General features: G+C 41.9%; 1 protein-coding gene across 1 annotated transcript in view; it reads left to right on the top strand.

Annotated features, from left to right (window-relative positions):
* Positions 1-25,276, top strand: part of CASP6 (caspase 6) — a 215,652-nt gene that overhangs the window by 151,732 nt on the left and 38,644 nt on the right. The window contains exon 7 of the mRNA XM_078676677.1: positions 10,811-10,964. Within this exon, the coding sequence (XP_078532803.1) occupies positions 10,811-10,964 (154 nt within the window). The remainder of the gene's footprint in view (positions 1-10,810; positions 10,965-25,276) is intronic.

Below are 25,276 nucleotides of genomic sequence, written 5' to 3'. Positions count from 1 at the left end.
TTGCCACACATTTCTGGATTCTTCCAGTGTCTAAATCTATAGACACATAGAGACACAACAACAAAGATAAAAACATAGAGGCGACACTGTTAGATATATAGCCCTTGTCATAAACAATTTTTGGTATACCAACTGTGCCTGGGACATGCCGTGTTTACCTTCATAAGGTTGTTCGATGGCATACCTGTGGTTATTCGTATGCCCGCATTCAATAATTGATCCACGTTATGTGATGCGGTCGCTTTATGTCAACCTAAAAACATATCGTGACAGGGATGAGTAATTAGGTAACTGGCCAGGGGCCCACTCGTTCACTCACTCCCCTCTGCTTTGCGCCTTAACTGATTGTCAAGATGCACCCGCCGTGGATGCACTGACATGGCTGCGCGGCTTAGTTTACTGGTCTATAACAGTAGCCTTGCGCTTTAAATGTCTATCTCAGACTCGCGTTCTCAAACAAAAGTGCTCCTCTGATGTTAGCTAAAATATCCCCACTATATTCAGCACAGGACCCACACCGTCACTCCTCTTACCGTCACCCGCATTCAGTCTCAGCTTATCTCGGGCTCCCGTTCTCGTTCTGCACGGCTATGTTCACTGCGGTTCTATAAAATGGACCCGGTGACGCAACACGTCAGTACGTGCGTCCCGAGCGTGTGACGTCGGGGAGCCTATTGTCAGTTGGCGGCTATCTTAGAATGGTAAAACGCTCGTACGAAAGCCCAGAACAAGATATATACTGGGATTTCTGTGCTAATACGCCAATGCTACACTTAAGGTGTTACTCTGCGAATAACTAAAAGTGTTAAAAGAGTTTATATATGTAGCACAGTGTGTCGTTGTTATTTGTTTTGATTTGATTCACTGTGCCCACTTTCCAAGGCAAGTAAGGAATCTGGTGTCACGTAATGTACAACAGACAGTGCCAAATACACATGCAGGGAAGGATACACTATACTGATACTATGTGTGGTTAATTCTCCTGTGTGTTAAGGTTTTACATAGCTGTGAAAAGTGGTTATGAAAAGGGACCTGTGATTATTACCTATGTATATAGTGAAACACTGTTTAGAACATTGCCATCCCTGATAGAGAAGACCGCAAAAGGATTGCTCAGGAGAGCCCTCCTAATGTGACTGTATCATTGTGTGATGACCTTATTCCATTCAATAAGGTCATTAAGACCTCTTCTATCCACTTGTTCCTGGTAAATCCAACGGGCTTCCTTTGTTATTAGCCGAGTCTCAATGTTGGTAGGGTCCCCCCGGATTTTTTCTAGAACTACCCAACAGATCTTTCTGGGTTGGTGTTTCAACTCCTTGTAATGTTCGACCAGTCTCATTGTTAGTCGGCTTGATTTAATAGTACTCAAATGTTCTTGAATGCGGATCTTCACTTTTCTCGTGGTTAAACCAATATAATGAAGGCCACACTGGCACGTCAAGCGGTAGATTACGTTGGCCGTGTTGCAACTAGTTAGGCTGTTCAAATACCAAGTCTTTCCACTGGTTAGTTGGACACTCTTGATCTTTCCAGTGAGCCCACTTACAGAGCATCCACCACATGGGTAATGTCCAGTTAGGTTGTCCGCTGCTGGTGCCGTTTGTCTGGTGCGAGAATGTACCAGTCTGTCTTTCAGATTTTGCGATCTTTTGAATGCAAACCGTGGAGGTGGCATCTTGATATTGTTGGTACTTAAAAAGTGCCAATGTTTTCTTAGGATCTGCCGGATTTTCGTGGATAACGGGTCAAACGTGGTGACCACCTGCATACATTCTCCTTTGTCCTGTATGCTTCTTTCCAATAGTGCTGCTCTCGGTGTGTTAAGGGCCCTTTTCCATGCTGACTTGACAACTTTTTTAGGGTAGGCTCGCTTTTCCAGCTTTTCTACCAGATCACTGGCTGATTGCACATATTTTTCTGTGGTGCTGCAATTTCTCCTATATCGGAGGAATTGCCCTACCGGTAAGTTGTCCCGGAGTGCACGAGGATGGAATGATCCATAATGCAACAGTGAGTTTCATTTCATTTCATTTCAAGAATCTTTATTCAAATTTTTCAATTCATAAAAGTACATATCATAATACATATTCCATTAAATACTATTATCCATAAAATACAATTAAAGGAACAGGTTAGGTTAAAATTTAAACATTTTCCATCATTTTACGTGCTCAAACCGCAAATTTAAAAAGGTACCAATACGACAAATTATTTCCTCATTATCTAAATTTAACAGTGCCTGATAGGATTGTTCCAAAGTAATGGGTCTATGTTTTAAAAAAAAACGGAATTAATAACCATTTTGTGTATTTCACATAAAGTTTACAACAAAAGAGAAAGTGCAGGTCATTTTGTGTGCTTTGCCCGTCACAGGGGCAGCTAATTTTAGCTGTGTTTTGCTGGTAACCCAAAGGAAAATGTAACAGATACCTCACAGTACCGGCCCTTAGGCGAAATAATAAACTTCTCTCCCAGCTAGTCAGTGATAATGTTCAATACAATGCAAAGGTACATTTAGGCAACTCAATGTTCAGATACTTAGCGACTGTACTTTTCCTCGATTCAATCATCAATCTTTTCTGTAAATAAAGTGCTTTCAGTGCTTCTTTTAATTCAGATTTCTTAACATTACTAGCTTCAGTTGGGTTAACAAAAATATTTCCCATACCTACTTCCTGCAAGCTAGTATGCACATATTGAAGCCGCGGGATCTTCCTACCTCTTTCACAATTTAAACAGTCAGTTATTATCTCTTGTGTAAATTTTGATGACTGATTCGTCCAGACCGAGTGCCAAAATAGAGCTGGGCGAGTATTAACAAAATCTGATACAAATGAAAGATTTAATTCACTATGTGCGATAAAATTAGATGTGTAAATTGGGACACTTAACAATTTCCTGCAGAACCTATTCTTTATTTGCTGGATAGTGGTACTTTTCCCAATGCCCCATACCTCTGCCCCGTAGGTCGCTACCGGGACACACTGTAATTTAAAAAAAATTGCAATTGATTTAATAGCATCATATCTCTTTGGTCTTGGAAGACTTAAAATTGAGTTAGTGGCCTTTGAGAATTTGCTCGTGGCCTGGGCCAAATGCCCAGTCCACGAGCCATTCGCAGCAAAGGACACTCCCAAGTATGGAAAATTATGGGTTCCAATGAGTTTTCCTTCTCCAACCTGTATTGAGTTAATCTGCCGCTTGTCAGGCCCACAAGACATTATAAATGATTTTTTTAAATTTACCCTCAAGTCTAACTTATCCATAAAATCGGTAAATTTTAAAACCAGGGTACGGAGTGAGTTAGGTGTTCGGCCCAATAGTACTGCATCATCTGCATACAGAAGAGCAGATACCGGTTTACCGTTTATTAGCGGGACGTCAGGGGTTGATTCTTCAAGGCACTTACTCAGGCCATTAATATAGGTTATGAAGAGCAAGGGTGCTAAAATGCACCCCTGCCCAGCTCCTATACCAATGTTAATTGTTCCTGATAATTCTCCACCCATACCTATTCTCACTCTGGATTTTGAATCTGTATGTAAAAAAGCTAAAAAGTGAACCAGGGCAGTATCCAGACCATACTCTAATAAAATAGACCAGAGTTTGGACCTGTTAACGAAATCAAAAGCTGAAGACAGGTCCATAAACGCTAAATAAATAGGAACCGACCGTGCAATATTATATTTATCAGTAATTAGTTTCAAGTTGAGGCATTGTTCGACTGTACCAACCCCATTTCTAAATCCTAGTTGGCATGGGGACAGGATCCCACTATCTTCTATCCATGAAGTAAGCCTGTTATAGATAACACGCCCCAAAATTTTTAGAGAATTATCCAACAATGAAATGGGCCTATAATTCATGGGGTCAGACCTGTCTCCTTTCTTATGTATGGGGACTATTATACTAGTACCCCAAGTTTCCGGCATTTTGGCTTTAGGCAGACTATTAAAAACATTCACCAGTATAGGGGCCCATAGACCCGGTTGCCATTTAATAAGGTCTATGGGTAACCCATCTGGGCCCGGGGCTTTATTTCCCAGACTCTGGGCGATAGCTTCTTCCACTTCTCCCAAATTAAAATTTAGATTATTTAGTGCCTCAAATCATGTATCTCCTCCCTATTCTCACTATTCAGTGAAGTGGCATACATTTTAGAGAAGTGGCATTCCCAAGTTTCACTAGAGATGGTACAGCTAATCGGGGTAAGTTGTTGACCCATATTTCGGAGTTCTTTAACTGCAGGCCAAAATAATTTACTTAGCTTCCCTTCCGCATTTTCAGCCAGGGTCTCCCAGCGTTCGCCCAAAAGTGTAGCTCTCCGTTTCTCTACAGCTGGTTTATAAATTTTCCTTGCTGCACTCACATTCGCACTATTTCTAGGAATCTCCGCAAGAACCTTACGTAAATTCCTATTTGCCACAGAACAGCTGTTATCAAACCACCTAGGTTCTTTTGGGCTTAGGCCTGCTGGTATAGATAACAGGGTTCTAACTGTAGAGCATATTCTACTAAAACAGGAAATAATAACCCGGCCGTCAGTGGTGGAATCTAAGCAACAATCTATTGAAGTCTGTTCTTCCATAAACAGCGACTTTGTGATTCCAACTTTGTCTATCCTTTTCCATCTCAGCCTTAGTTTGTCTGTGGTGACCCTTATGTCTCTTGCTCCTTGTGTCACACAGAAAACAGGTCGGGGGTCTAACCTCCTAGTTACCGATACTGGGTTATGATCCCCAAAGTCTGTAGCTAAAACATCTGTTGATATTATACGGTCTGCCATACCAGGGGAAACAAAAATAAAATCAATAATAGAGCTACTAATCCGACCTCTGTGCGTAGGTACTTGCTGTAACGAGATCTTATGACCAGAGTCCATAATATTTGAGAGAATATGCTCATCTAACAGACTTTGCAATTCTTGTCCCCTTTGGTTTGCCAAATCCCCCTTCCCTTGTTTTTCTTGCCAATTATTATTTTGTATCTGGGCATTGAAATCACCACCTAAAATAATTTCAAGACCCTCACTTTTGCCCCGACTGTCCTTTAAGTTGGAGATGAATTTAGTAAGCGCTAGGAAATTCCTGTTTGGGATCGAGATAAAGTCATTATTGTAAACGTTTATCAAAACAAAAGCAGCCTGTCGTGTATATTCAATAGCTTGAATGTTAACATTCCCTGTTTAATAATCCTGTGTTTCCCCCAGCCAAAATGCTAAAACCGACAAACAGTCCTCCAACAGCGCAGCCAAAATGCGATTTACAAGCCGCTATATTATAACAGTGGAACCCAATAACATTCAAATCATAGGGTGCCCAAGTTTCGTGAAACATTATTATGTCATAACCTGAGATTAGTTCGACCCAGTCTTTGTCCGCCAATCTAGGTTCCATACCCGTGAGTTCTTATCTGTAGGCCTCCTATGGACTTGTGTAGTAAGCTGATAATTGAGGGCCACAATGTCCAGATCCAAATATATTGCAGTGTCTCTACTGTAATGCCAAGTACATTTGAGACACTGGTCCAAGTTATTGAGCCATGTGAAGAATGTTAACAACTTACTTTCTGTGCCTTCCCATATACATAACACATCATCGATAAACCTTTTCCAGAGGCGGATGTTCTTCTGGTAAGGATTTGAAGGATGATCGATGTAGTGTGTTTCAAATTGTCCAACATAGATACAGGCAAGACTGGGGGCAAATGTAGCCCCCATCGAGGTACCGGATATTTGTATTTACATCTGATCTTTGTATTGAAAAAAATTGCGAGTGAGAGCTAGCTCTATACATTGAAGGACAAAGGATTGTGGTGTGTCATAAAACCACTCGCTTGCCGCCAGTGCCCGCGCTGCTGCCACCAACGTGGCTTCCTGGGGTATACTCGTATATAACGATTCAATGTCGATAGTGACCAAAAATTGTTCGTTGGGGTCATACTCTAACCTCTCTAAGATGTTTAAGACATCAGTTGTGTCTTGTACATATGATGCTTGGGTAATGACACATTCACGCAAAAAGAAGTCTGAGAATTGCGACAGTGGTTCCAGTACTGACTGGATTCCTGCAACTATAGGACGACCCGGTGGTGGAGATTGTGCCTTATGAATCTTGGGCACAATATAAAATGCCGGGGTCCTAGGTTTTGAATTGATTAAAAAATCCATCTCCTTCGCCGTAATCCATTTCTTTTCCTTTGCATCTGTCACCATTGTAGTGATTATAGTGAGTTCATTTGTGGGATCACGCGCTAATGGTTGGTAATTCTGTCGTGCTCCCAACAGACGCATGATCTCTGTCTCATAGTCCACAGTGTTCATCACAACGACGGCGCCGCCTTTGTCTGCCGGCTTGATTGTCAACAGGTCGTTGTTTTCTAAATATTTGACTGCTGTCCATTCAGCTTTACTCATGTTGGAGTGTGTCCGCTTACGTTCTGACAGTTCAAGTTGCTCAATGTCGTGCAGAATTTTTTCTTCAAAGACTGCAACCTCAGGGCCCACAGCTTGTGTAGGGGGACAAAAGGTAGAGGGACGGTGGAGATTGGAATTGAACACCGAAGGTGGATCGTGAGTTTTATCTGCGAAGGACGGGGTCACCACCACATGAATGTGCAGTTGCTGGGGGAGCTGCTGGAGAAGTGCAGTCTCCCCCTTGCACGAAAAGAAAAGTTCCACCCTAAGTGTCTTGGGGATTGGAAAGAATAACCCCTCAAGGCCTCACCCTACCTAGGCTGGAACTTTTGTCCTTCAGCTGAGGGTGAATTGAAAAGTGCTTCATGGAGTGAAGGGCTGAGTAGGGGATGTCTGGAAAAGGGCATCCCCTAGAGATGAAGAGGTGTAAGTGCATCAGAACTGCATTTACCTAATGGTTATTTCTTTTATGGGGATTAAAGTTCATGTTTTTAATGTGAAGTACATGGTAGAGGTGATGTCATAAGCAAAGAGCGGTTATGTTGTCAGACACTCCAGCTAGGGTGTCTTGCTGTATATGCATAATCATAATCTGGTGATTTCATCTGCGATGCCTTTAGGGGCTGTATTTGCAAAGCATTCTAATGATACCCAAATGTGCTGAGTACTGTCATTCTCAAGTGTGCGTAAACATGTATTCTTGCTGCTGTGCTTAGGTGAAGAACCCGGACTGTTAGCCCTTAAGATGTAGAGGTGCATACTTTATGGTCAGTAGGAGATACTCAGTCAGGGTCATGTGTCACCAAGGCAGGTGTACCCCCGTTTAATGCTTGTTGAGGTAATGGGGGGGGGGGGCACTGGGATGGTGCTAGTTTTAAGGGCCCTCGCTGCGGGTTATGTTCAACTAATTTCATTGGAGCAAGATGATGTGCATACATGGGAGTGGTGGTACTAGACCCCACCCCTCTGCGGGAGGGGTGGAGATGCTATGCAATGTCACAAAGTAATTCCAACAGCTTATGTATATTTGTAAATTGGTGCATAGTATTGAGTAGTGTGTGTGTTTAATAAATGTACTCTTACATTCATAAAACAAAGTACAGACTGGACAATCAATTATTGAGTGTTATTTCTGCACACTTGCAAATGGCAATTACTAACTCACACCACCTCCCTTGAGTAAGCCTTAGACTGCTCTGCAACGCTACCCTCTGAGAGTCAGGCGCTACAATTGGGTGTTTGGTTCTCAGTGAAGGACACAAGTAGTCATGTTATTTGTGCAGGCCTCACAGATGCTGCCTCTTTTTTCACACATGTAATCAAAAAGCAGGATTATAATAAAATATATATTTACATAGAAGAGCGTTCAGTCAGCCCTTTGCATCATTGTGCCTTTTCATGTATCATTTGCATTTTGAATCCATCCATGTGAGAAAGTGGGTTTCTGTTGCAGTACCCCCCCCCCTTTTTGCTAGATTTCTGATGCAATTTGACTTGATGTGCCCTGGGTCCCTGCCAATCATGCTCCCAGGGCCTGTGTTCTTTCCCCAATACTACAACCCAATTGACATCTCTGGACACAGGTCAGCCCCAGGTAAATGGTACCCTAGGTACCCAGGGCACTGTGACCAGAGAAGGCCCCTAAGGGCTGCAGCACTTATTGTGCCACCCTTAGAGGCCCTGTACCCTGACACACACACACACTGCTTTGGCAGGCTGAGTGTCTTGGTGCATAACTAAACAAAGAGTCGACATGGCACACATCCCTGTGTGCCATGCCCACAAACATACTGCCCTGGCATACCCAGTCACCCTTCTAGCTGGGTGCACTGTGCTGGTGTTGTGGGCACAGGTGCTTGAGCCCTGTGCCCCTATGGTACCCAGGGCCATTCCTGGGCACTGCAAGTGCAGTGATGCCATTAGAGTATATGGTGCTGGGAGGTTGTCATTAAGAACTCCACAGCACCATAATGGCTACACTGAAGACTGAGAAGTTTGGTATCAAACTTCTCAGCACATTAAACCCGCACTAATGCCAGTGTGGGATTTAATGTCAAATGCACGACAGAGGGCATGTTAGAGATACCCCCTGAAACCTAACCAACTCCCAGTGTCCTGACTGCATGGCTACCGAGGCTGCCACCACCAGACATGTTTCTGGACCCCTGGGATGAGAGCCTGCCACTATCAGGGGCCTGAACCAATGCTCATCCTGCGACGAGGTGCCAAGCCTCCTCCCCAGGATGGGTAGGGGAAGCTTCAAAGGCATGCCGCCTTTGTGAGCTTCTCCAGGCCACTTGCTGTACTCAGCAACGTGCCCCCACCGTTTCTGGCCCCAACTCTTGCAGGAAGAATGGCAGGAAAACCTAAGTGAGGAAAGGAGGTGTGCCAGCCTCTGCCAACCCCACCCCTCAGATGGGGGAGGCGAGGTGAAGCACAACTCTGGGCTACCGCCATCTTGAGAATGGGGAACCCTACCCTATCAGGACTAGGCTCCTGCCCCCTCCCACTGGAGAGTGGCAGTATAGGGGGTGTACTTACCCCAGGAAAGGGACCCATTGGTCCCTGATCTTTCCCTACCTGTAACGCCTCTAAATGTAATATTTAGGGGCACCCTGAACCTTCCTTCCTCAGATCCCGATTTTAAAACAAGAAGAAGAATAAGAAGAAAAGAAGACCTGCTGTGCAGCTGCTAACGAGAGGATGACACCAACTGACTTGGCCACAGCCCTACAGGCCTGTCCATCCTTGAACCTGCTCCTGCTAAAACCCCGGCATCTCCTGTGGTCAGCAACCTCGAAAACCCTGACTGCCTTGCTCAGCTAAAGACTGGGACTCCCACAAGCAGTGGTTCTGCTCAAACAGCAACAACCCCTTGTGCCAGCCAGGAACCGCGAATCCAGCACACTCTGCACCCGCCGAGCCCGGCCTGTGCCTGAGTTAACAAAGACCCTGAGGACGTCCCCCCAGCGACTGTTACCACGAATCCGGCACCCAAGGACCCTCCTGACGACGCCTGCAGCCTCACAACCAGGGACCCCTCCAACCGTGACCAGCTGAGGGTAAGATTTCCCGACACCAAAAGACACCCTTGCACCCTGCGCCCTACGGCCCCATGTGCCCTCCTCTGGGGTACCTACCTAACCTACAACTTCTCAACTTACCTTTTACCCAAAGACCGATTACATGATTTTTTCCATAGGCTAACATTGGCGGGGTTTCACTCAGAATTTATTCTAAGTGTCGAGTTTTGCAACTTTAAAATATTCCTTAAAAATCGTCCGAACAACAAAAACGAAATTACTCCCCTGCTATCAGGAGAGACCCTAGTGCTGGATCTTTGTGCCCAGCACTGACCTTCAAAAGTAATTGTAACCGTGATTTACTATTAACCCAATTTTCCTCCATAGGAATACATTGCCTGGTTTATGCCAGAATTTCTTCTAAGTGTCAATTTGCAAAACTTACAAATATTCCTTAAAACTTCGCCTGTGTAACAAAAACTATTACTTTCAACAGTTTACAGGAAATGCACCAGGGCTAAATCCAGGATCCAGCCCTGAGTAAGAAAAACATACGTAAAGTGATTTTATTGCATTTACTTAAAACTTCCCATTGAGCTCAATGTTATTTTGTGTTTAACTTGTGTTGCATACTGCAACAACTGTATCTATTGCATTCCAAAGTCTATTGCTATTAGAAAGTATTCTATTGCATCATCTCATTCTGAGAAAGTATTTATTACACCTACTTGTGGTTCTAAAATAAACAACGATATAATTTTATATACAAACAATTAGCCTAGAGTTCAGTTATTGAGTGTGTGAGACCATTTGCTGACTGAGTGTGTGCAACAAATGCTTTACACTGTCCTCTGATACTGCCTTACTGCTCAACCAAGCTACCACTTTAGAGACTAAGATTATATCTAACTCTAGCCTCTGCCATACCTCTGGGGACTGTGGACTCTATACCTCTGTACCTTACTTTGGTCCAGTATATACAGAGCCACTTTCTTACATTCCACAACAGTATACAGCTTGGGACACTGTATCAGACCACTGCATCTACTACCTCTTTTGCCCTGTGAGTTTCCTAAGCATCTGTGCACAGCCACCTGAAAAGGAGTGTACTTCAATGCCTGGGCTGGGGTGCCTGGTCAGCTGGGCCACTCCTTTATTTATATCTTTTTTATCTTTGCAATTTTTTCTCCAATATTGCAAATGTTTGCAAATACATAAACAAATACTTTCTCCCTTGTTGACGCCAGGCCTATTGACTTTGCCAATGCTTGTTTCCAAAAATGATCTGTTGGAACTGTCTTGTTCAGGTACTACAGAGCAAATGAATGCAACCTCATGTGCTGACAAAGCTCTTTTTCACTGCCCTCAGGCTTGCCGCGGAGACAAGTCTGACGATCCAGTCATTGAGTGCGACGCAGTTGACAGCAGCATAGAGCCACAGAATGAAATTCAAGTCGACGCAGCTGCCGTGTACACATTGCCAGCTGGAGCAGATTTTCTCATGTGTTACTCTGTGGCCGAAGGTACAAACACTTTATTAATATTTTACAGGTATATATTAGTATTTATATTAGCGCAAATCAAGGTAGGGAGCAGCGGAGCCCAATGCATTACTTGTGGAAATCTGAAAGGAGCTACAAGATTATGTACATCAGGTGTGGCTTCCACAAATAAAATATATACTATATATGATGATGCTGTGGTTTTTACTTGCCGTTGCAGATAGTGATTCTTTTTTTATTTTTATTTATGAACAGTACTTTTAATTTTATTTGTATGTATATTTGCGGTCGTCACATATGGCATCAATAAAAAGCTTTGGATTAATTATGTGAGGTTGGCCATAAAAAAGATTCTAGCATGGTGATTTGCATGTTGATTACCCACTAGGGGTTAATGAAATTGTTCATTTATGAAGGACATTGTGGTTGTCCACAGACATACTAAGATATGGGCTAGGTAGGTCACTTATAGGAACATTCCCTTGCAAACACATGAAGGTGCTGTGAGTCTATTAGATGCTGAGATCAAAACATTCAAGTAGCAATGGGTTCAGATATAGATATAACTGTATTTATTTATTTATTTTATTTTGAAGGTTTTGTATAGCGCGAACAAGATCCTTACGGGTATCAGAGCGCTTTACAGTGCAACTGTAAGTAATTGAAAACAAGCATTGAGAGCTATAGGTGAGTCTAATACAGAAGGTTCACAAATACTATCTAAAGAGATACATTACAGGTGTATATGGAAAGTTCAAGTAAATTTAGCCATGAGAATAGCTTTCACTTCTTTTTTTAAGAATTCAGTAGACTGGTTATGTCTCGTTTCTGGGGGCATAGCATTCCAAATCCTGGACGCTATTCCAGAGAAGGTGCAGTTGTATGTTTTCTTTTTTACGAATCGTTGTGGTTTCAATAGGAGATTATTGGACTCCTATTGGATCTGTTACCACATGAGAGCACTAGTTTCTGAGCTAGATAACTCGGAGGTTTGTGATGTAATGCCTTGTGTGTCATTCAAGCAATTTTTCAGATGAATTCTCACCTTGAAAGGTAGCCAGTTGAGGGCTCGCAGGTCAGGGGAGATATGACTGTTTCTTTTGGAGCCTGTGATGAGTCTAGAAGCTGCGTTGAGTGAAGCTCTAAGAGAGGCCTTCGACGATCTGGGGAGGCCACATAGAGTGACACTCCCATATTCCACTCTAGGGATAACTAGCGCTTGAACTACCTGTTTGAAGTCATTTGCTGGCAGGAAGGGTTTCAGTCTTCTCAAGGTTTTCATTTGAAAGTTTGCTCCTTTTGTAGAGGTGCTAATGTGTTTCTGCATATTTAGATTTCTGTCCCGGGTCACTCCAAACGATTTGGCTGAGTCTATAATGAGGGGTTGGCCTTTGAGTGCTGTTAGGTGATTCATCCACCAGAGGATGGTGGACGATTGGTTGGGGGGAGCAATTAAGAGGAATTCCGTTTTGGGGGTGTTTAGTTTCTGATGGTTTTCGGCTCTAGCCAGCTCTGCGTTCTTTGAAGCATTGAATTGAGGGATTTGATGTCTTCAAGTTAGTGGATCTTTATTTAGAGTTGTGTGTCGTCTGCGTACATGTGGTAATGAACCTTCAGGGAGCTGAGCAGATCGGTGAGAGGTTCCATGAACAGATTAAAAAGTGTGGGTGAAAGGGAAGATCCCTGCAGGACTCCTAAAGTGACTGGGATGGGCTTGGATAAGGATTGATTAACCTTGACATTTTGTGATCTATTCTGTAGGAAGGAGGTAAACCAATTTAGCACGGATTCAGATAATCCCAAACTGTATTTCAAGAGATCAGTCAAGTTGTTGTGTTTAACAGTGTCAACGTCCGAGGATAGGTCAAGCAAGATTAGTAGACAGGCTTAGTTTTTTGTCAAGAATTTTTAATGTGTCATCTATTATGCGGGTCATGACTGATTCAGTGCTGTACCATGCATGGAAGCCGGATTGGTATTGGCGAAGTAGGTTGAATTGGTCTATGTGTTTGCTAAGCTGTGTGTGGACACATTTTTTAAAGTTTGGCCAGAGTGGGATGCAGGATACTGGGCGATAGTTATTTAAGTCCGAGGGGTCCGCTAATGGCTTCTTTAAGATAGGGGATACATGCCCTGCTTTCAGGATTTTTGGGATGGTTCCTTGATAGAGAGAGGTGTTGATAATCTTGGTCCATAGAGGCAATAGCAGTGGGGTGAAGTCTTTATATAGTTTGCGGGCAGAGTGAATTGGCTGGAAGGATTCAGGGCTGTGATCGTTTTTAATATAGATTCTTCACTGTAGGTGTGGGAGGACGCGTGGTTTTTTAGGTCAAACTTTGCGGAGCATGTGGATGGGGCTCCTAGCGGGAATCGTGAAGTGTCCATGTGAGTATCCGATTTTAAGTCGTTGAGCAGGTCCGTCTTTATGTTTTTTGTCTTCATAGTAAAGAAGGCAGCAAATTCCTCGCAATTGGGAAGTGAGTCTGGGTTAGCTTGTGGGCGATGGGGGGTGGCCTTAGATTGAGATTTGATTAGTTCAAATACCTTTTTGGGGCAGTTCTTGGCATGGTCTAATTTCTTGCTGAAGAAGTCTGCTTTTGATCGTCTGACCTTTCTCTGGTAGGCATTTCTCGTGCTTCTTAATAGCTTGAGGTAGTCAGATGATAGTGACATTCTCTATCGTCGGTCAATTAGTCTTAGAGATCGTCTGTCTTCATTTAGTCTACCATCAAACCAGGGTTTTGAGTCTTTTGTGGTGACTCTTTTCAGTTGTATGGGAGCTAGTTTGTCTAGTACAGTGTTCATGGAGTGGAAGTAGTGATTAGTCAGATCTTGTACATCCGATAATCCTATGGGTGGAAGCAGGATGTTCAGAATGGAAGTTGTGAGTAAGTTGGAACCGACATTTTGTAGGTTCCTCTTCCAAATTTTTGTTCTCGTGGGTTGAATAGAAAGTAATTTGATTGTTACATTGATGCAATGTACTGATGTGGTGGTCAGACCAGTCGCAGGGGAGAATCGATTCAAGCTGAGTGGAATCCACTTTGGAAATTATTAGATCAAGGGTTGGGCCTTTATCACGTGTGGGGCTGTCACAGATTTGGGTAAGTTCAAGGTCAGCGAGGAAAGCTTTTAGGCTGTTGACTCCTGGGTCATCTAGGTCATCCCAGTGGAGATTGACGTCACCAAGGAATATTTACGTATTTTGTTGACCATCATTTGTAGCTATAATATCCATGAGATGTTCGATGAAGTTGAGGTTATCCCCGGGTGGATGGTAGAATGCGTGTAGTGAACAGATTGGTTTATTATTGCTAGTTATGTCTAAACAAAGGTATTCACAGGAGGATAGTACTGGTTATTGGAAGCAGTTCACTGAGATATTGCTATGATGTATGCAGGCAATACCTCCACCTGGTCTATCGGATCTATCAAGTCTTGTAATGTTGTGATTTGGGGGGACTAGTAGGTCTAGGATGGGCGTGGAAGTTTCGTTTAGCCATGTTTCAGTCAAAATAAGTAGGTTTGGTTCATTAGCGAGAATGAGGTGAAGAACCGGGTTTTCAAGTACCCAGCGGCGTCAGGGACACGCCCAGAGTCCTCTAGGTTCCCTTGCCTTGGTATACAGAGACACGGAATACGTCTTGGTGGCGTCAGAGATTAAATTTATTAGCTGCAGCTAGTAGCAGAAATCCCAGTAATACAGCACGATGTACAACTCAAGAAACTGCTCAATTTTACTAAGGCGAGACATCCCTATTTATACACAAAAAGGTACATTTAAAATGCACACCCCTGCACCAAAATTCAACCAATAGAAAGTACATGACATCACACAGCATCATACAGTAAAGCTCAATTTACAGTGTCCCAACCCACAAGTTAATATTTAGGCATATCTAAAATATTAATCTAACCTTTAATTGAAAGCGTAACCCATGAAATGAAGGAAAAAATTAAGAAAAGTAGTTTCAGATAATGTGCAAGATTAACAAAGACGTAAAGAAATTTAAAAGTTAACAAATGTCTTGAATAGTGATTGGAAAAAGTAAATAACGATCTTGCAGGGAAATTGGCTTGGCAGGGTCAATTCCTAGGTGAAAGGCCAGCTTCTAAAATTAACTCCAGCGCACGCAGAAATCCCTGGTTAATGTGTATATGTGATTCGACTGTTTGGCTCACAAACTAACTTCTGAAGCCTACATAAAAAGTAACACTAGATGGCAGTCACGACACATAGCAAAAACCCAAGTTTCAGAAAAGAAAGTCTTTGAGGAAAGAATACATTTAGATGTTGTTTAAGATAACACATGCGCAAGGAAACTTAATGGTTAACAAGGTCCTAATCAGTAATTGAAAAACTTAGACAACCATCAGCTAGGGAAATTAGTTTTACAGAAAGGTCAATTCCAGGTGAAAAGGGTTACTCTCTGCAGTTCATTCAGAGACAGAGAAACCCAAATTAATATATGCACGAAAAGCCACTTGTTCGCTGGGCCCACAGCACTGGCCTACGTAAGGGCAAGATTAAAATGCAGACAGGTTTGAGAATTTCAGAACCACAGACCCTCCTTTTGCCATTACGTAGGCAATAACCTAAACTCATGTCAATCTGAATCTAGGTCTATATCTATTCTCATCAGGTCATCAAGGTGTTGCTGTAACATCATCTTATTATCCTTCACTTCTCTCGGAACTGGTCTTCTCACACAGATCATAGCACAAAGACTACAAATGGCGGGACCACACTGGATGCATAAACAACACGAGAAAAGGATAGCTAACGCCATACCAAGGAACGTCAGAATCTTCCATCCCCATTTGGACAATGACTCCCATAACCATCCCATCAATGACCAGTCTCCTTCGTCCACATGAATAGACTCAGAGATCTTATGTAGTCTAGAGATGGCTTGGTACACTGTCGGGGCATTATCTGGTATGAAAACGCAGCAACTAGATCTAATCAATTTGCATACCCCACCTCTCTATCTGCAAGTATAATATCTAAAACAAAACGGTTCTGTAATGTCATAAGGCGATCCGCTTGAAGCCCAGCTGTAATATTGCTAAGGGCACCTGCAGTCTCATTTATAGTGGCCTCAACCACTCTCGTAAGCTGACGAATATTCCTACTATTAGCCATAGGACCCCAAAAGGGTAGGAAACCCTTATAGAAGTCTCCAGCTTCTTGTGCGACAGTATCTTTCGCATCGATTACACCTCTACCATATCTTGTCTTATGGTAGTCGAAAACAGCAGTGTATGTACGGGGAAGCAAAAATGCCACATAACATGTGCCAGAAAAATCAGATGGCAACCATGTGTATGCTCTATCATGACAAACAAAATACGTGCCTTTAGCTGGCACGAACGGAGGGGATTTCTGGGACGTATAAACGTATGTGTGAACACACACACTCTTACCAAGCTGAGCTCTCGGATTCTGACCATTACCTTGCAAACAAAGATGACCTCGGTGGGGTACAATCCAAATAGGAGGAGACCTTCGCTGCCTTTCTTTCTCCGTCAAGCTAGCACTATATGTTGTTTTATTCCAACCGACATATGCTCGCACCTCATCTCTAGGGATAGCGTTATACGCATCGATATCTCTAATCATATCAACTATTCCCCGTATCAAGGCATTATTACTTGCATTGTCTTTGATGGAACGTACAGGAGAGGCTTCATTCGCATAGATAAACATTGATTGGAGTGCCCAAACTGACCCGTTAGGCGAAAAAGGCAAAACCAAATATGGCATTCCCTTATCTGTAGTATGTGGCATAAGACCACACACCCAACAATTCGTGGTATTTATGACTAGCTGATGCTGATGCAACATCTGTATAAACGAATTGTTCACAAATTCTGATCTTCGTGTCTGTTCATGTTCAGGTAACGTATGAAACTCATGTGAAGAAACAGTAGAAAAAGAAAGAGTAGATTGAGAAGTTGGTGCAGACGTCAATTGTGTAGGAGAAACAAACCAGAATATAGTAGCTAATAGAATACATAAAAGTGTTAAAATAGATAAAGCTATACCACACTTAGAGAACAACATTCTGTAATATCGGTTTTTCATCTCTTGCTTTTTATCATCATTCCTCAATACAATCTCCATTTTCTAATGTCGCTCACGCAATCTTGATAGAGTACTTCAGCTGTGATTATTAGCAGGTCGTAGGGACACTGCAAGTCCTGCAGACCTACTGCCACTACTCAGGTCACAAACTGAACCGTTGGTACTCCTACGTGACCCTGCAACTGGCAAATGGTAACCAATCAAAAATTTAACAGAAAACCATAATACAATTTCAGAAAAAGCAAGAGAAAAAGAAAAACAAAAGTCAAATGCAAAATACTTGAAGAAATTGTCTCTTTTTGGTCTCAGTGTGGGAAAAAAAAAATGTAATGTTCAAAGTCCCTTTATTTATTTAGAGATCGGAGGTTGTAACGTGATTTAGTCGGCACACTTTGGTCGGTAAACAAAAGTTCAGGTTCGGTAGTGTCCAATCTCAAACGTGGAGGAACAGCTTCTTGCAGCACATTGTCATCCTCGCGTTCTGACCGTGTCCATGTCAAATGAGCATCACTAAAAGGAACAAACCTAGGAGTTTTTTCACATTAAGAATCGGCTATACCTTCCCTCACCCACTTGTCATATGGTAAGGGCAATGGAACCTTTTTTGTATGGGTGGCATGCACCCAGTTTTTCTTGCCAGCTACTCTAACAGCAGTTCGAGTCACTAACAAAACTAAATGCGGTCCAGTCCACCTCGGCTCCAAATTCTTTGTTCGTTGAAAATTCTTCGTAAGAATGTAGTCGCCGGGTTGAATTGTGTGTCCTGGATCCGCAGTTGCTGTCGGTAGACTGTCATAGACCTGTTGGTGGAGAACACGTAATTTAGCAGTCAAGTCATGTAAGTAATCCACCAACATAGGGTACTCAATACTGCTGTATTCTTTAGGACGAATGCATCAAAAGGCACAAAATCTACAAAATCAAAAGGAAAAATAATGTTGCTATGATCTGTTGTTTGATTAAATATAGAGGTCATATAGGTAGTGATATATATAATTTGAAATGTATCAAATAAAATGCTTAGTTTGGAACGTCTCGGGTCTAAATAATAGAATAAAGCGGAGTCTTGTATATGAGGAGCTCAAGATGTATAATCCTCAAATCGCGGTCATTACAGAAACTCATATAGCTTATAAGGATAGACATTTACTTAAGCAGTTAGGATATGATATTATAGCTTGCACTGAATTTAATGCTTCAATCCGGGGGGTAGCAATTTTAAAACATAAAGGCTTTAAATGTGAGTTAATGAAGACGCATACTGATAAAGCTAGCAGATGGGCCATAGCACAAATAAAAATGGTCAGTCGCAAATATACAATTTGCGGGGTGTATGCGTCAAATCAAGATGAACCTATAATTTTTGATCAGATCAATATGGAATTACTTGAATGGGATGGGGAATATATTGTGCTGGGTGATTTTAATTGTATTATGAATTATAATTTGGATACTACTCGGAAAAATTCTTTTCAGAGAATGAGGAAAACCAGAGCTGCAATTCTGGATCTAGCTGCTATTCATCTCTTAAAGGATGCTTGGAGATGCTTAAATCCTAAATTAGCTGGCTATACATATTACTCTGCAGCTCATAAGTTATATTCACGTTTGGATATGATTTGGGTCTCAGATTTTATTCTCGGTAATTGCTCAATGGCCATATATCCAAGGGTGACCTCGGATCATAATCCGATTTCTTTAACTTTTGAGTCTGCAATTGAAGAATTTTCGCCTCGCCTTTTTTCAATCCCAAGATATCTGCTCACTGATTCTGTGTTCATAAATCAACTTAAAGAGCATATAAAAGAATTTATTGACATAAATATACACTCTAGCTTACCATTGATAGTTTGGGATGCTTGTAAAGCAAGCATACGTGGATTCACTCAGCAATATATTTGGCGACAAAATAAAGAACGCCGAAATTTACAGGAGGAAAGGCTTGGAGAAATCCGCGATATTGAACTTCAATTGGCAGAAGCTCTTTCTGATGGGGTATTGAACGTAGATGTACTTAACCTTAAACTAATCGAACTTAAAACTGCATTAAAAGATGCTCTCAGGGTCAAGAGTATTGACAAATTAAAGAAATATCAGCTTGATCAATATGAAAGTGGTGACAAAATTGGTAAACTTTTGGCCTACAAAGTTGCTGAAGACCGTTCCCAGAATATGGTTAAAGAGATCAAAGGGGATAATAATCAACTATTCTGTGATTCTAAATCAATACTACAACAATTTGCTTCTTTTTATCACAATTTATATACACCTGAAAATGCAATTTCGGATAATAGTATTAAGAATTATATAGAGTTAAATATGGTTAAAATGCTAGCGCCAGAACAATCTATACAATTAGCGGTAGATATTACAGCAACAGAAATTAAGGATGCTATTAACTCCCTAGCAACTGGTAAGGCTGTAGGGGAGGATTCTATTCCTTTGGAATTATATAAATGCTGCACGGAGGAATTGATACCTTTACTGACCGATGTGATCCGCGCTATAGGCAATGGGCAACAAGCTCCCAAAACATGGAACTTAACTCAAATTATCTTTTTTTTTAAAAAGGGTAAAACACAACAAGAGAGAGGATCATATAGGCCAATTTCGCTTATCAATTGCGATGCTAAAATCTTTGCCAAAATATTGGCTAGGAGGCTGGCGCCAGTAATGTCTCAGCTTGTTTCTTTTCAACAACATGGATTTATTCCAAAAAGAGACACTACAGCGCATATTAATACGGCCATTTCTGCTTTTGATGCTGCACGGACCCAATCCGCCCCACTCGGGATGATTTTATTGGATGCAGAAAAAGCATTTGACCGAGTGGGGTGGGATTTTTTGTGGGTGGTCTGACAAGCATTTGGCATTAAAGGTCAATTTCTGAGATGGATTCGAGCGCTTTATGATACTCCTATGGGTAAGGTATCTTATATGGGAAAATGCTCTGCTATATTTCCAATTAAGAGGGGGACAAGACAGGGGTGTCCTTTATCACCCCTGCTCTTTGCTTTAGGTATAGAACCCTTTTTAATCGCACTGCAACGTCAGGCTTTAATTTGCCCTTTTTTCAACGGCCTAAATAAACTTGATATTACCGTGTATGCGGATGATATTGCAGTTTTTTCCTCAGATGTCCCTCAAGCAATGAAAGGTATTTTAATAGAAGCTGGTAAATATGGTCTAGTTTCTGGTTATAGACTTAACACTACCAAAACGCAAATTGTTATGAATTATCACCCGCCCTCCCCCATCACAGGCATATGTGGTGTTGCAACCTATTTGGGCATCAAAATTTCCTCGAATATTGATTCTATTGTAGCATTAAATTATGAATCATTGTTAAAAGAGACTGCTATGCAATTTAAGAAATGGCATAAATTGCCACTCAGTATCATTGGCCGAATAAATTTAGTTAAAATGAAAATTCTGCCCAAATACTTATATTTATTTCGAGCGATTCCCTTACGGGTCAATAATGTGCTGTATCTTTACTTAAATTTCCCTTCAATCAAGGTGGATTGGCTCTCCCGGACTTTAAGCTTTATTATTGGTCGGCTTTCTTGATTCGTCTTCGTAGTTTAATAGTTAATGATAAATGTTTTTATTTTCATAAATTTCTACTTGGACAGGATGCTAACATGTTTCTTTACAGGCTAAATGACCCTAACTATTTTAAAAGGGTAAAATTCAAGACGGTACGAGATACCGTCAATATCTGGCGATCCATTTTGGCTAAGTGTAATGTTTCACATCTACATAGTAAAACTCCTTTGTGGGGCAATCCGGGCTTTCCTTTAATTTTCCATGATACATCTTGCCTAATATTTTCAGATTCTGGTATTAGACTCTTGGGAGACGTATATGATCATCAGGGATTTATGGCATTTGAAAAAATGAAGCTATGCTATAATCTACCTGAACTGGCTAGGTTTAAATATTATCAGATCAAGGACTATTTAGTGAAGAAATTAGAACTTACAATGGTAGTAGATTCTTCGCTATGGGACTGTATCTATAGAGAAGTAGACAAATCTATGATTAGCATGGGATATAAGATTCTCTTTGGCTTTAATACTAATGATATAGTTAAGTGAACCGAGAAATGGAATAAAAAATTGGCCTTGATTTTACCATCTGATCTAGTTCCTTCATCTTTTAAAAGCTTAAATCTGGCAGTTCAATCTTCTAGCTTAAAACTGCAAATGTTTAAAACTATTTGTCAGTTATACCATACTCCCGAGAGAATTCTTAAATGGACAACAAATAACAACTTTGGGGATCGTACGAAATGTCCTAAATGTGATCTGAGCGGTGCTGATATTGTCCACATGTTCTTCTCTTGTTCTCATCTTAAAGATTACTGGGATGGTATAATTAAGGTGGTTTCTGATAGACTTGCTCAAAATATCATATTATCACCCATTGATGTTTTGGTTGGTATCTGTGGGGGTATTAGCGCATTGAGGGATCTGCTGAATATTTTAATCACCTGCGCAAGACTTACTATTGCTAGAGCTTGGATTCAAAAAAATCCACCTATGGTTATGGAATGGTGGAGCCTAGTCAAGGAAACATACAATATGGAGGTTGCACTTGCTGTTTCAAGGGGTATACAGGCTAAACTCAAAGTTGACAGAATATGGGGTTTGTTTATGGCTTAATAATAGCATCTGTCATTTTCTGAAGTGTTTTTCTATAGGGTGTGACATGTTCCCTTTTTTGACCTCTTTTCTGTTTATTACTTATGGAATATTTAATGTTTATTTATTGCTGTCACAGAAATCGATTGATTTTGTAAATGATGTTTTTTTTGTGTTCTTTTTTTTTTCCTCATGTGTCCATTTGATGCAAATAAAGATATTTAAAAAAAAAAAAAGAATATAGTCGCCGGGTTGAATTGTGTGTCCTGGATCCGCAGTTGCTGTCGGTAGACTGTCATAGACCTGTTGGTGGAGAACACGTAATTTAGCAGTCAAGTCATGTAAGTAATCCACCAACATAGGGTACTCAATACTGCTGTATTCTTTAGGACGAGGCACACCCCAAACATTCGCAGGGCGACCAAACACAATTTCATACGGACTAAGTCCCACTCGAGAATGCACAGTCGTGCTTGTTGACAAAAGAGCCAACGGCAAGGCATCCGGCCATGTAAGGCCAGTGCTTGCTTGAACCTTAGCTAATTTCAGCTTCAAGGTACCATTGTAACATTCAACAAGTCCAGCAGACTGGGGGTGATTCGCTGCATGGAACTTCTGATTTATTCCTAATCCAGCACATACTTTCTTCATGATTTGACCCACAAATTCACTCCCATTGTCCGACCATACGATTCTCGGCAAACCATACCTAGGGAAGTACTCTCTCAGCAAAACCTTGGCTGTAGACAAGGCAGTATTATCCTTTAGGGGGTAGGCCTCTATCCACCTGGAAAAGGCACAAGCAACCACAAGGACATACTTCAAATTGTTGCATCTCTCCATATGTATATAATCTAGCTGTATCACCTCAAACGGATACGTAGGAGGAGCAAAATGACCAGCTGGAGTTGGAGTTCCCTTACCAGGATTATACTTCAAACAAATCATACAATGTTTCACCACGTTCTCTGCACATTTCGGGATTCCAGCATTCTGCCAAACTGGAGCCAACAACTTGCATATTCCCTTCGAACTTATGTGGGCCATTCCATGAGCCATTGTAACCACTGGGAGCACATACGCATCCGGCAACAGCCATCGCTGGTGTTCTGACAACTCAACCCAACAACCTGTTGAATCCAACATACCCGTAGTTTCTCTCCAAACACTCACTTCTTTCTCAGTCGCTTCAGCCTGAATCATTTTCACACTTTCTATTGTGTCTTCACACATTCCACCAGCCGTAACCCAATTAGCTGGGCCTGCAACATACATACGGCTCATCATGTCTTTCGCCGTTTCCTTCGCAACTTCATCCGCAAACGCATTCCCTCGACCAACATCGTCCACAACTTTCTTATGCGCACTACACTTCACAATTGCAATCTGCTTCGGGAGAGTGAGAGATTCCAAAAGTTCATTCACCAACTGCCCATGCTGTATTTTGGTTCCGTGCGAAGTAAGGAACCCACGCTCTCTCCACAAACGCCTAAAACTATGGGCAACTCCAAACGCGTACTGGCTGTCGGTGTAAACATTCACTCGCTTTCCTTCTGACAACACACACGCTCTAGTCAATGCGATTAATTCTGCTGCTTGCGCAGAATTCTGTGGTATGCGTGCTGTCTCAACAACTGTATGTAAAGTTGTAATAGCATACGCTGCAGTCGTTTCACCATTCGGAAGCTTAAAACACGAACCATCCACCCATAGAGTACCATCAACATTCGTAAGGGGAGTATCCCTTAGGTCAACTCTAGCTTTAGTTTCTTCCTCTGTACGAAGAAAACAATCATGCTTTTCTTGAGGATCCGTCTCTGTAGAGATCGGTAACAACGTGGCTGGATTCAGCACATTACAACGTTTGATGTGAGCATGGCTAGCCAACAGTGTCAACTCATAACCTGAAAGACGTGCACTAGTAAGGTGCTGTGTCTTAGTCCTGTTTAATAAGGTATCCACTGCATGTGGGACCATTACAATCAACGTATTGTCCAATACCAAACCAGCAGACTGTCGGATAGAAACAGCCGCTGCAGCTGTAGCTCTCAGACAACTCGGCAACGCCTTAGCAACTGGGTCTAACGTAGAGGAGAAATACGCGCATGGACATTGCTTGTCCCCAAACGTCTGTGTCAATACTGACAACGCACAACCTTCTCTCTCGTGCACGTACAACGTGAAAGGTTTACTATAGTCTGGAGTACCCAACACAGGAGCCGAACACAATGCATCACGTAGTTCAGAAAAACTTTTCTGACATTCGTCAGACCAAGGAAGAGGATGCGGAGTATCTTTCAGAGTCAATGCTAACAAAGATTTCGCCAACAGTGAAAAATTGGGGATCCACTGTCTACAATACGATGTAATACCTAAAAAGGCACGCACTTCTCTCTGTGTGGATGGTAAATTCATTTGCACAATCGCTTGAATTCGTTCTGGGGTCAATCTCCTTCCCTCCTTCGACAAGAGATGACCTAAGTAGGTCACTTCTTGGCGACAATACTGTAACTTTGAAGGTGACACTTTATGATGAAGGTCAGACAAATACCGCAACAAAGAAAGAGTAGCCTCTTTACAAATCTGTTCATCATCAGCAGTAACCAACAAGTCATCAACGTACTGAATAAGAGTAGCACCAACAGGTAACACAAAACCATCAAGCTGAGTTTTCAACGCCTGACTATAGATGGAGGGACTTTCACAATAACCTTGGGGAGCTCTCTTAAACCGGAAGCTTCGGCCTCCTAATGAGAAGCCAAAAATACCCCTGCTCTCCTCAGCAATAGGAATACTGAAGAAAGCATTCTTCAAATCGATGACAGAAAACCAAGCTGCCGAAGCAGGAATCAAAGTCAACAAAGCAGTGATATCAGGTACCACAGGAAACTGTGGCACGACTATCTTGTTTACCTCTCGAAGGTCAATCACAAACCGATACACAGGTGGCTGAGAAGCATCAGTACGTTTAAGGATAGGCAAAACAGGACTGTTACAAACATTACCTCTCGTTTCCTCAACTACACCCTTCTCAACCAGATCATAAACAATCGCTAAAAGAGCTCTCTCACCATCACTCGAGATCTTGTATTGGGGAATACGAGGTAGCCTAGCATTTGATTTAAGTGTGACAACATAAGGTGGAATTTGCAAAAGACCAACATCATTTGGACCTGTAGCCCAAAGTGTATCAGGAAGTGAACGTAATTCCAGTGGCAAACAATCCTTAGACAAATACATTGGAGAAATCACTTTCCTACCGAGGGTAAGTTGTACTCCTGAAGGAGAACAATGTAATGTCGCATACAATCTTTTCAGCAAGTCCAAACCCAACAGGTTCTCACCACAACCAGTCGTTAAAATAAGTGGAGCTTCCAATTCACAAGGGCCAATCGAAAGGGACAAAGGACTAGAAACCGGATTACAAACTGGGGCGCCTGAAAATCCTACTGAAACATTGGTCAAGCCAGACAAAGGTGCGCCAGGAAGTTTAGAGTGCATAATAGAACTCTTCATCGCACCAGTATCCAAAAGAAAAGGTTCTACCACACCTGATGTATTCACTTCAACATAAGGTCCACTCTGGTCTACTGGAACTG

This window comes from Lissotriton helveticus, chromosome 2_1 (genome assembly GCF_964261635.1).
Source record: "Lissotriton helveticus chromosome 2_1, aLisHel1.1, whole genome shotgun sequence".
NCBI classification, from domain to species: Eukaryota; Metazoa; Chordata; class Amphibia; order Caudata; family Salamandridae; genus Lissotriton; species Lissotriton helveticus.
This window is presented reverse-complemented; position numbering and strand designations above follow the sequence as displayed.